General features: G+C 36.4%; 2 protein-coding genes and 1 long non-coding RNA gene across 4 annotated transcripts; all 3 read left to right on the forward strand.

The window, feature by feature from the left end:
• Positions 1–3196: 3196 nt before the first annotated feature.
• On the forward strand, positions 3197–5130 carry LOC103928672 (probable jasmonic acid carboxyl methyltransferase 2). Its single transcript, XM_048577886.1, has 3 exons — positions 3197–3358; positions 3477–4160; positions 4646–5130. Exons 1-3 carry the CDS (start codon positions 3284–3286, stop codon positions 4988–4990), a joined length of 1104 nt encoding a protein of 367 aa, XP_048433843.1. The 5' UTR covers positions 3197–3283; the 3' UTR covers positions 4991–5130.
• A 1630-nt stretch (positions 5131–6760) lies between these two features.
• On the forward strand, positions 6761–9234 carry LOC108865646. Of its 2 annotated transcripts, none has more exons than XR_007255886.1 (5): positions 6761–7016; positions 7335–7441; positions 8026–8080; positions 8676–8885; positions 8995–9234. It is a non-coding gene; the product is annotated as an uncharacterized LOC108865646 (long non-coding RNA). The 2 variants fall into 2 exon arrangements; XR_007255885.1 differs by having other exon boundaries at positions 9008–9234.
• A 712-nt stretch (positions 9235–9946) lies between these two features.
• Positions 9947–10796, forward strand: LOC125477631. The gene is made up of 2 exons (XM_048584997.1): positions 9947–10252; positions 10335–10796. Exons 1-2 carry the CDS (start codon positions 9962–9964, stop codon positions 10407–10409), a joined length of 366 nt encoding a protein of 121 aa, XP_048440954.1. The 5' UTR covers positions 9947–9961; the 3' UTR covers positions 10410–10796.
• Positions 10797–11136: the final 340 nt, after the last annotated feature.

Here is an 11136-nt window from a genome sequence, read left to right on the forward strand (position 1 = left end):
AAAAGACGATTTTATAGAGATAAGGCGACGACGAAGTCGCAGTGGGGGAATCTCTGATCACTTGGTCACTCGCTTCCTTCCACCTTTACTGAAAGCTTAGGAAGCAACGTAAACCCAAAACCCACTAAATTAAATATAAAAAAAAAAAAAAGATAAAGATTTCGTAAAATCAACCCCTCTCGTAAAATCAACCCCTGCTCCAAAATCTATTTAATTCATCCAAATAAATAGCAATAAACAGTAATTGGCTAAGTACATTTTCATCCCTATAAAATGAGATGGTTAGTCAATTCGTATTAAAATATTATTAATTTTTTTTATAAAATAATTTATTTTTAATTTCGGAAATGATTTTTAATGTATAAAGTACTATTTTTGTAGATAGATTTCCGATAAGATTTTGCACCAATCTCGTCGCGCCATGTGTCACTATTTGTTTTAAATCCTTTATAATATATTTCAATAAGATTTTCAACCAATCACGTAGTGTCACGTGACATTATCTACAACCTTATCCTTTCTTTTTTGTCAACCCTACATCCATCCTAATTCATACACCAAACTCAAACTAACTCAAAATCATTCTTCATCATTTTTAAATCTTGAGTTCTTACAATGTTTTCTTTAAAGAGATTATATGAAATCGATAAGCAAGAGAAAAATTTGTTTGCAGAACAGGAAGAATTGTTCAATCTCGAGGATGGTAGAGATGAGGTGTTCGTAATGGAAGAGGAAGATGATGATTAACATAGAAGGCAGAGAGCTTCACATTCTCATCGTCTCATGCAAGCTGCGGGTCGGATCTCCAAACCCAAACGTGTTGCAAACTTGGATAGAAAAATGGAAAGGCGAGGTAATGATCTTTTGTAAGATTATTTTATCCCCGACAGCATATTCCCTAATCATTTTTTTAGACGACGTTTTAGAATGCAACGAAGTTTGTTCAACAAAATCATGATTGGTATTTTCGACCATGATCCATACTTTGTGCAAAAAAAAATGCTTTTCATGTTTTAGGTATTCTTCTTGAGCAAAAAATTACTGGTGCCTTGCCGATGCATGCATATGGAATATCTTGATCAAGTGGATGAGATAGCGAGGATGGGGAAATCAACTGTTTTAGAGTTCCTGATGAGGTTTTGCTTCGCAGTCGAAGCTCTTTACACCGATGAGTACCTCCGAAAATCCAGGACAATGGACTTGCCTTCTACACCAATGAGTACCTCCGGAAACCCAGGACAATGGATCTGTCATGATTGGAAGCATCAACTGTATGCAGTGGACCTTGAAAAACTATCCAAATGTGTGGCAAGAAGCTTATGGCGACAAAAAATGAGTCAAAAGTATCATTTTGGAAGCGGTGGCATCATTTGGCAGCTACAAGATATCTCAATTTGGATTCATTTGGAGTGTGATTTAATTACGGGCTTGGCCCATTACTCATTCAGATCACATTGAGCACTCAGAGCCCAATAGACTTTTCTTTTTCGTTTGGTGAACGAAGCCCAATCGACTTGTGTGCTGTCCGGACCTCTTGCAACTACGTCTCCTCTTCAAATGGTTCAGTTACACAACCCTACTTTTTTCAAAACCATAAAATATGGCCTAATACGGGGTGACTTGTAGCTAGGGCATTAGACTTCTGCTTTTAGGACTACTAGTTAAATTGTTTTCTATTTAGGGGAGAACAACACGTTGAGTGAGAGAAGTATCAAAATTGGCTTTCACCCACACTGCTAGTTATACAGGTGATCGTATTCTGGTATAAATTTCACATAATAATTTTGTATAAAAAAATATTAATATACATCACATTCACTCGAAACATAACATCCCATACAACATCATCATCTCGTAACAAATTGAGAAGAGATATTCCTAATTTGGTAAGCCAGAATCATCCACCAATAGATTTTGAGCAAAGGTTTCCCGATTCTCAAATTTGAAGACTTGAAGTTGCCTATCATTTCCAACTCTCTCAAGTCTGAGGTCACATGCTCCATTTGGCTTTGCACCGGCCTAATTTTTCCAAATCTCTGAAATCTGTCATCCTTTTCTCATCAAATAATTCCAGGTCGAACCTAACTCTGCACGCATCGCAAGATGGCAATTGCATGAAATCATAGTTAGGCTCTGGGGTTCGGTTGGGCCACCGATTGCGATTGTCAAGTTCTCTTGCTGACAGCTCGCAGATCATGACTATTCGATGGTCCCAACCAGTTAGGTTGGATTTTGCTTATAGTTCCATTTTTTCGGCACACAAATTAAAATATTGATTGATATACTTTTTAATACGTTGAGACTTGAGAGAAATAATATGTCTAAAATGAAGAATAGTTTAACTATTTGCCAGAGCCTGAAATCCCCTATAACTAACAAGGGTTGGCTCAATTGATAAGGTCCTGGTCTTATGTGTCGCCCTATCAAAGTTCGAGCCTTGCTGCCTGCAGTTCTCGTTGGTGGGCGATCTGTAAATTCATACGTAAATTTGCTGGCAGCAGACATTTAAGTATCATGCATAAGACATTCCAACTCGAGGTTGTGGATATGCCCTGGCACTGATGGTGAGAGTAACCAATCTCTCCCTAAACTTTTTGTTAAAAAAAAAAATCCCTATACTTCAATAACATATCCTAAATTCTAATTATGATCAGTTGGTTCTCATTAGCTTTTTTGTGTTGTTTATGCTATTAACTTATTGAACTACGGCGTCATGTTGATAAATATAGGGGTAAATCAGGCATACAGAATCAGATAGAGTTAAAGATTTGGGGCTTGAAAGTGTATATATGTACGAAGTTAGGGTTTTGTCTGGTTGTTGTATTTTGGCCTTAGGTTTTTCCAACGTTAGGTTATAAGCTTATAGTGCGTGCATGGATATATGTGGTCTTGCACGTGACACATGGCACAAAATATAGTACGTACTAGTTCAGGGTTTTTATTTTTATTTTTATTTTTTTTTGAACGTTAGGTTATAAACTTCTCATAATCATGACGTGTGTGGTTGCAGTTTCTGCATGGTTCGACATAGGAAAAAAATTTCAATATGTCCGGAATACAAGAAAAATATTATATGTCATTATACAATAAGTAAAGTAAAATTAAAAATAAAAATCTTTATATTTGTATAATAATATATGACGTATCGTTTTATATTCCGGACATAATAAAAAACCTCTCCCGGGGTCTATATATCACACCAGCATCACTTCAAAGTTTCATAAGTTTTATGTGAGTCGATCTGTGCGGAAGACAAGGGCCTGACTAGGGAAGAGAGACAGAGATGGAGGTGCTGCAAATACTTCACATGAACAAAGGGAACGGCGAGACTAGTTATGCTCAAAACTCTAAAGTTCAGGTACAAATTAATTTCTAATTTTAACAACAGCGCGCGAGGATAACAAAGGAAATTAGTCGAGTAGTTCTTAATTATTATTGCATGGATCTCGTTTGATTAATCTAATTATTTTTTGTAGGAAAATATATTATCCATCGCAAAGCCAATCGTTGATGAAGCTGTACAAAAATTGTTGTGCTCAAATATGGCACCAATTGGGAGCATGGGAATAGCCGATTTGGGTTGCTCATCTGGACCAAACACCTTCCTTCTCATCTCCGAAATAATTGATGCCATCCGTGCCACACGTAGCAGCTCATCATCATTCACAGAATTTAGAGTGTTTCTAAACGACCTCTTTAGCAACGACTTCAACACCATTTTTATGTCACTCCCGGCATTCTACAACCAACTAAAGGAAGAAAATGGTGCTGGACTCGGGTCTTTCTTTGTCTCCGCCACGCCGGGCTCGTTTTACGGCAGGTTGTTTCCAGCCAAGAGTTTGCACTTCGTGCACTCTTCTTCTAGTCTTCATTGGCGCTCTCAGGTCCCTCATGGCCTGGATCTCCAGGCAGCTGGCAAAGCGTTGAACAAAGGAAAGATTTGGATTTCTAAGACCAGCCCCCAATGCGTTTTGGATGCATATTCATTTCAATTTCACAAGGATTTTTCGTTATTTCTCAAGTCCCGGGCTGAAGAAATAATTGGTGGAGGACGGATGGTGTTGTCAATCCCAGGCAGGTCATCCTCTGACCCATCAACTCCAGAGAGCTGCTACCAGTGGGATCTCCTAGCTCATGCATTAATGACCATGGTTTCAGAGGTACCTACATAGAAAAATATCCAATATTTAGTTTTAAGTTCCTAGTAATTCTCTTCATCTCCTAACAAGAATTTTCTTAATAATTTAACTTTTTTTTATGAACAATTATTATTTTTTTGTTATTTAGGAACAATACTTCAAGAATCAAACCATAGAAGAAAACTTCTGACCTATCAACTGTCAAAGTTGAGCAAAATAATAGTTGAGTGGGTAATAACATTTGAGTTTACCTTTTTTTTTCTTCTTTTTTAAAATGATATTCAATTTTTTTTTTTTTTTTTTTACTAAGAATGGAGTTTTATAGACTGCTTTATGAAGAACCCTTTTGCTCTATTTTTCACGAGTAATGTTATTTGGACATACACAAGACACATTCTTTAATACGTGCGTGACTCACATACCATTTCATAAGCATATATATTTTAGCGTGTACAAATACAAGCTTAATTTATTGACTAGTAACCTTTAGTATATGAATGGTATAGGGTCTTATTGAAGAGGAAAAGGTTGATTCCTTCAACCTTCCGTACTATGTCCCAAGTGAAGAGGAAGTGAAGCTGGAGTTAGAAAAAGAAGGATCATTTATAATAGACCGCTTTGAAGCCTTTGAAATTGATTGGGATGGTGGTGCGGAAACAACCGTCGTAGCCAGTGGTCAGCGAGTGGCCAAGACCATAAGAGCTGTGGTTGAGTCCATGATCGAATCTCATTTTGAAAAAAATATCATGGATGATCTGTTTCGTCGATACGCCGAGCTCATCGCCGACCACTTATCAAAATCTAGAACCAAGTTGCTCAATTTGTTTATTTCAGTCATTAGAAAGGACTGAGTTTTCTTAAACTTCCCAATAAAAATTTTCATCAACAGATTAAAGATCTGGTCTCATTGCCATTTCCTTAGTTATGTTGTTGGATTTTGTTTTAGAAAATGTTAAGGGGAGATCATATTTAATAAATTATGTTTGTACCATTTCTCTAATAAATGTAAAACTTACTTGAAAAATCTTATTTGTATCGGGGGTTCTACTTCTATTTAAAAAATATACGTGAAATCTACTTGACGACCCTACTTGATTCGTTTTAGGATGTAATATAATTACGGGCTTAGCCCCATTACTCATCCATATCACGTTGAGCACTCAGAAGCTGAATGGATTGTTTTTCCTTTTTGATGAAAGAAGCCCAATCAACTTGTTTGCTGTGTGGACCTCTTGCAACAACATCACCTTTTCAAATTGTTCAGTTCAGTTGTTGCACAATCGTACTTTTTTCGAAAAAAAAAACTACATAAGCAAAAAGCGGATTCGCATAGTTTCTATTAATTTTTGTCTTTTGATTTTATTCAATGTATTCGATTCGAAGGTTAAAAATTTAAAAGAGTATAGAAAATAAAAAGAGATGTGTAGATAACACTATCCAATTTTGTATGGTATTCTAAAGCATTTTATATTTTACATTTTTTAACCGTTAAATCTCTAATCAAATCACACAAAAACTAAAATCTATTGGTTATTAATTATTCTATGCTTTGAAGCACCACAGAATTTTTGCTAAGGCTAATTGCATAATAGTTCGGGTCATGCAAACAAGGACCGAAACCATAAATGTGGGATAATAAGGAGTTGACTTGTGGCTAGTGCATTCGACTTCTGGTTTTCACTACTAGAATTATGCTCATTACACACCATTTTTTACCCACCCTTTGCAATTGGTGGCCACAGATATAAAGTTGCTACTTTTACTATTTTTTGGTGGCTTTACAATGGGATGCCACTGATATCAGTGGCCGTAAAAAATCAACCACCAATGATTGGTGTCTGTTAACTAACTTTATTTCTTAAAATTACTTTTCTTCTACTTTTTTATTTCATTATTTATTTTGTTGGCGCCTAAGTGGTGCTGGTTAATATTTTTGTTTTCAAAGTTGGGACATATATTGCTTCTCAGGATCTACGAATGCAAGTCAAATACAAAAGGGAGACAGAGAGGCCAAAACCCATAGAAGGACAGAGCCTTGGACCCTAATCGCATCTCTTGGCCATTATTGCTTCGATCAGTGATGAAGTCGAGCGGTTCCGCGAATGATTGGTGTCTGTTAAATAGCTTTATTTCTTAAAAATACTTTTTTGTGCATTTGTGAATTAAATTGTCACCATTGTCAAATTTTGGTGGCCTTAACCTTTCTAACATCCTTTGTAACACCTGTCAAACTATAAATTTTTTGACACCAAAGACTTTTTACATGTTTTTTTTAACTTTGGGGCCTGTTTTCTTATTTCTTTTTCAGTCTTCTTCTCCTTTTTTTTCTGTCAAAAATATTATTTTTCTCATTTAATAATCTTATTCTACATTACTTTCACCCCCAAATAAATACAAAGTGGGACAACCCTATTTTCGACCCAGCCGTTCTCTCTCTCTCTCTCTCTCTCTCTCTCTCTCTCCTCCCTGAGCTCAACTCCTCGCCTCCTCCCTAACCCTAGCTCCCTAACCCTTTCGATGGGATCGACGGCTCAGTGTGGGATTTGGTGAGGGGAAGGCATGCGGCTGATAGAGAGTAAGAGAGATAGTGGGCGAGGGAGAGAGAAAGATAGGCATTCGATGAAGGGAAGGCGTGCGGTTTGTAGAGAGGGCGGAGGGAGGGAGGAGAAGACGAAAATCAACTGCAACAAGTTCATGGATAGGGTCGCAGCAATGAAGACCCCTCGGCAGTAGATTCAAGTCAATCTTGGTTTTTTGGCCGATTTGGAGTAGGTTTACACTAAAATTGAGAAAACACATATGAACGCAAAGGCTCGAGGATGTATGACAACTTGGAAAAGGTAACTCTCGAAGATGTCAGGTTTGAGAAGGGAAAAGGTAAAGTTTCGCACTTTAGTGTATGATCCTGAAATTAATTTGTGTGTGAGTTCTGATCTCTGTAATTTTGTGTAAAATTCAATGACTTTACCTTTTCTAATGCCTTTTTATTTTCTATTTTCTTTTTTTTTTCTTTGAGCTTCTGCTTTTTGGGTTCTATTTTTCGATTTCACAGTCGACTGGAAATATTGAGGGGAGGGAGAGAGAAATTGCTCTGTTATAACTACGCTTCTATATTTCCTACGGGTTGGTATATTTGATAATTAGAAATGATAGCTTTACTTGATTGATGTTTTATTTTTCTGTATTCAATTTAAGGTACTGTGAATTGGGACCCGACAATCCACCATACGCTGCCAAGTTCTACAACTGTTGTGGGGCTGCACGACCAGTTTCCATGTTTCGTATGATGACGATTGATCCATGTAATATCTCTCTTTTAAGTTTCATCATTTCATTCAGTCTTGCTCCTGCACTCTAACCAAGCTTCTGTATCTCCAATAATTTCATCTCTTTTATATAAAAATGAAGTTGATGCGTAATTGGGTTTTTTTTTTCTATAGTTATGTTTTTTTTTCATTATCGAATTAATCTTTCCTGCTGTTGTTTATATAATTCATGAGGGAAGAGAGTTAATGGAATGGGGGTAACAAAAGAGGGGAAGGAAAGGGAAAGATGAGTGCACGGGTTGGCCTGTGTTTTTTTTAATTGGTTTGAGATTTTGTTTACGTTTGGGGTTCTTTTGCCCTAACACAATTTTGAATTCATATAGAATTTTGTTTATGTTTGGGGTTGTCATGTTCGTGTATTTAATTTGGTGTTTGGTAGTTTACGTTACAGTTGTCGTCGGTTTTCTTAAAGGATAAATCCAAGCGATAATGCCCTTTCTGATGTATGTGCAAATGTTAACACTTTGTAGTCATCAATTCTTCGTTGTGTTTATGTATTCTTTGAGTTGGTTGATACAATTAAACTTATCTCTGAATCAGTTTTGATAAATGTTTGCTAGACGCTCTAAATGCTTGAGGAAAAATGAGAGTACTACAGAAGGCTGCTGCAAAAGGGTAAGAATAGCTGCCGAGAGCTACTACAATTTTTGTTAATTAAGGGTCGGCAACTTACTTTGGCATTTGTAATCATCAATTCTTGACTCGAGCATTACGTATGAAGAATGGAGTTGTATAACTTTTGGAGTTAACATTTTGAGAAATAGCTTTAAATTTTTGTTTTCATTTTGCTGATTTTCGAAGTGGTTGTGGGAAGCAGTTCTTTTGAACCAGATTAATTGTTTCACTGATTGTTTGTTGATTTTGTTTTTGAATTTTGGGAGTCGATCTTAAAATGTAGTGGGCTTTTAAGAGATTCGGGGTTTTTCCAAATCTGAATTTGGTACGTGTGTGTGTTGTGCTGAGGTTGAATTTGAATTTTGCTGATTGGTTTCTTATCAGCTCACTTCACCCATCTCTTGGTTATTTGAATTCTTTAGAGATGCTTGTATTGACTTGTGATTTTGTTGGATTTACTCTGGTGAAATTTGTTCATCTGCACTGGCTGATTTTAGGCCGCGACTCCATTCTTGTTTATTACTAAGTCTTAATGGTGTAGGGTATATGTAAATGAATTCAATTAGAACTCACTTTTTAATTTTCTGTTTTGTAGCTGCCTTGATCATTAGTTGGTGATGTTTGGGAGATTGAGAGTAGGATAGGATAATTTGTTCATTTGCGCTGGCACTGATTTCTATCCATTTTGAGAGGAAAGCAGATTTGGGTTCCAACTAATCCTCGAGGGACTGAAAGCCTGGCGCTTGGTATCATTGCATCTGAGTCGGATTTCTATCTTCGCCGACTATGGGGTCTGCCCAGTGAGGTGTGCATCTACTACTCTTAACTTTAGTATGAATAACACGTCCTGTTTTGTTTAAGAATAGGATTATTTTTTCAAACCTGTTCTCTAATCTTAGCCTATTCTTTTTGAGGTGGAACTTGTAGGACTTACTTGTCAAGCCAAAGTATCTTGTAACCTTTACCGTAGGTTGTGCTCAGAAAAATAACGTTGATGCAGCAGTTAAATGGGTCAGTTCTCTCAACAATAGCGAAGTTCACATGTAAGATTGGCATGACATGTTTAAACTCTTTGGAAACAGAGTGTTCAAACACTTTTCAAAGTTTGAGTCCCAACATTTGTTCAAAATTGTATAAAAGATCAGTTATGCAAATTGTAGTATATTCTTATATCAAAGATATTACAATTTGTTTCCTCACCAAAAAGAAAGAAAAATATTATATTCAAATCTGGGTGCCCCCAGAGGCATCCTTTTTTTTTATAATATTAATGTTTGAACTTGCCACAATGTGAATAGCACTTAACATGACCTAAACCTAAATTCTCTTTTTTCCTCCCAAAAGGCATTCAACCATGACCTAAATAACTAAAACTAAAACTTTATAGCCAAACTAGCTATTTAGCCAAACAAATGGTCCCACCAAGATTGAAACAAGGGCTGTGAGCCCAGCCAGTTTCCAATCGAGATGAGAAATCATTTGCACATCCAGGAAGATACACGCCGGCCCAACCCGTGGGGTTGTGGTGTCCCGATATGTAGGTACTTTTCATCCAACGGCTGAATTTAAATGGGTCGTTGGTTAATCCAACGGTCCAGGTTCAAATTATTATTTTTTTAGTTTTATATTTATATATTTATTGAATCCAACGGCTTAGATCGAATATAATCAAATCTAACGGTAAAAATAAAAAAAATCTAACGGTCCAAATTTAAATCAAATGGCTAAAATAATTTAAAACAATTATTTAACTTAAAATTCAACCAAAAACTCTATAAATACCTATCTATGTGTTCAAACATCCACACAAAACTCACTTTTCTCCTACAATTCTTCCAATTTTTCTTTCTACCATTTCTTCTCATTTCCAAATTTTTCAAGATGGCAAAAGAGCATATTAGAGGTCGTAATTGGACATTTGACGAAGATATTGCTTTATGTTTGGCATGGATTTCTGTTATTGAAGATGGTGCCATTGGCACGAACCAAAATAGAAAGGTTTTGTGGGGTAAAATCGTTGATAAGTTCCATGAAAACTCCAACGCCGGTCGAAGGGGAGTTGGTGGTGTTTATGATCGGTGGAAGATTATCAACAAAGCGTGCACTTTGTGGAAGGGAAGCTTGGAGAAAGCCATGGTTGACATGCTTAGTGGAAGGGACGCCTCAGAAATTGTGAGTTTATTTGTTGATATTGTAGTTGTCATGTACATAATAGTATTTTGCAACTAATTATTTTTATGTATTTGTTGCATAGGGTGACAAAGTAATGGCAATTTACAAGACAAGAACTACACCAAAAAATCAAGCTTTTAAGTTGCATCATGCTTAGAACATTCTCAAGGATTGTCCGAGGTGGGGAACCGATGCGAACCAACAATGTGGAAGATTATTTCATAGTGAAGCCCCACCCACAAATGACGTTAATGAAGGTGTGAATTTTGCCGACAATGAAGGTGTCGAACAAATGATCCCAACTTCTTCTTTTGCAAGGCCCCCGGGTAGAGATAAGCAAAATGAAGCAAAGAGAAAAGGGAAGTCCCAAGATCCGACACGTGCTCAATTTGCTAGCGAAATGGCAATAATGAACGAAAACCAGTGCCGTCGGCAAGAAGAATCGGCCCAAATACTTTTGGCCATGAAGGAAGAAGGGGATAGGGAGCAAGAAAGGTACGAAACTAATTTGATAATGGAGGACCTCGACAAATACACTCTAGAGAGGAAGAGATACTTACGTGGTAAGCAAAAGGAAATTTTACGAAGGAATGCCACAAGGAGTATATTTCAAGATGATGATTCATCTTAAGACTATCACCCAAGTCCATCACCAAGTCAAGATGGTGAATATCATTATTAAGTTTATGTAGTCTATGAGTTTTCGATTGTATTAAGTTTATGTAGTTTATTAATTGTCTTTTTTATTTTTTAAGTTTATGTGGTTTATTAATTGTCTTTTTTATTTTTTAAGTTTATGTGGTTTATTAAATGTTGTTAGTATTAAGTTTATGTGGTTTATCTTGATTTTCATGTATTGATTTAGTGATTTTTCAAAATTTATC

The sequence above is a fragment of a genome, unplaced genomic scaffold (assembly GCF_019419815.1).
Source record: "Pyrus x bretschneideri cultivar Hongxiangsu unplaced genomic scaffold, Pyrus_bretschneideri_v1 Contig1, whole genome shotgun sequence".
In the NCBI taxonomy this organism is placed as follows: domain Eukaryota; kingdom Viridiplantae; phylum Streptophyta; class Magnoliopsida; order Rosales; family Rosaceae; genus Pyrus; species Pyrus x bretschneideri.

Coding starts and splice junctions, on each gene's coding strand:
- LOC125477631 (XM_048584997.1), top strand. CDS start 9,962: ATGGCAAAAGAGCATATTAGAGGTCGTAATTGGACATTTGACGAAGAT. Junction 10,253..10,334: donor GAAGGGACGCCTCAGAAATT/GTGAGTTTATTT, acceptor TTTGTTGCATAG/GGTGACAAAGTAATGGCAAT.
- LOC103928672 (XM_048577886.1), top strand. CDS start 3,284: ATGGAGGTGCTGCAAATACTTCACATGAACAAAGGGAACGGCGAGACT. Junction 3,359..3,476: donor CTCAAAACTCTAAAGTTCAG/GTACAAATTAAT, acceptor TATTTTTTGTAG/GAAAATATATTATCCATCGC. Junction 4,161..4,645: donor TAATGACCATGGTTTCAGAG/GTACCTACATAG, acceptor TGAATGGTATAG/GGTCTTATTGAAGAGGAAAA.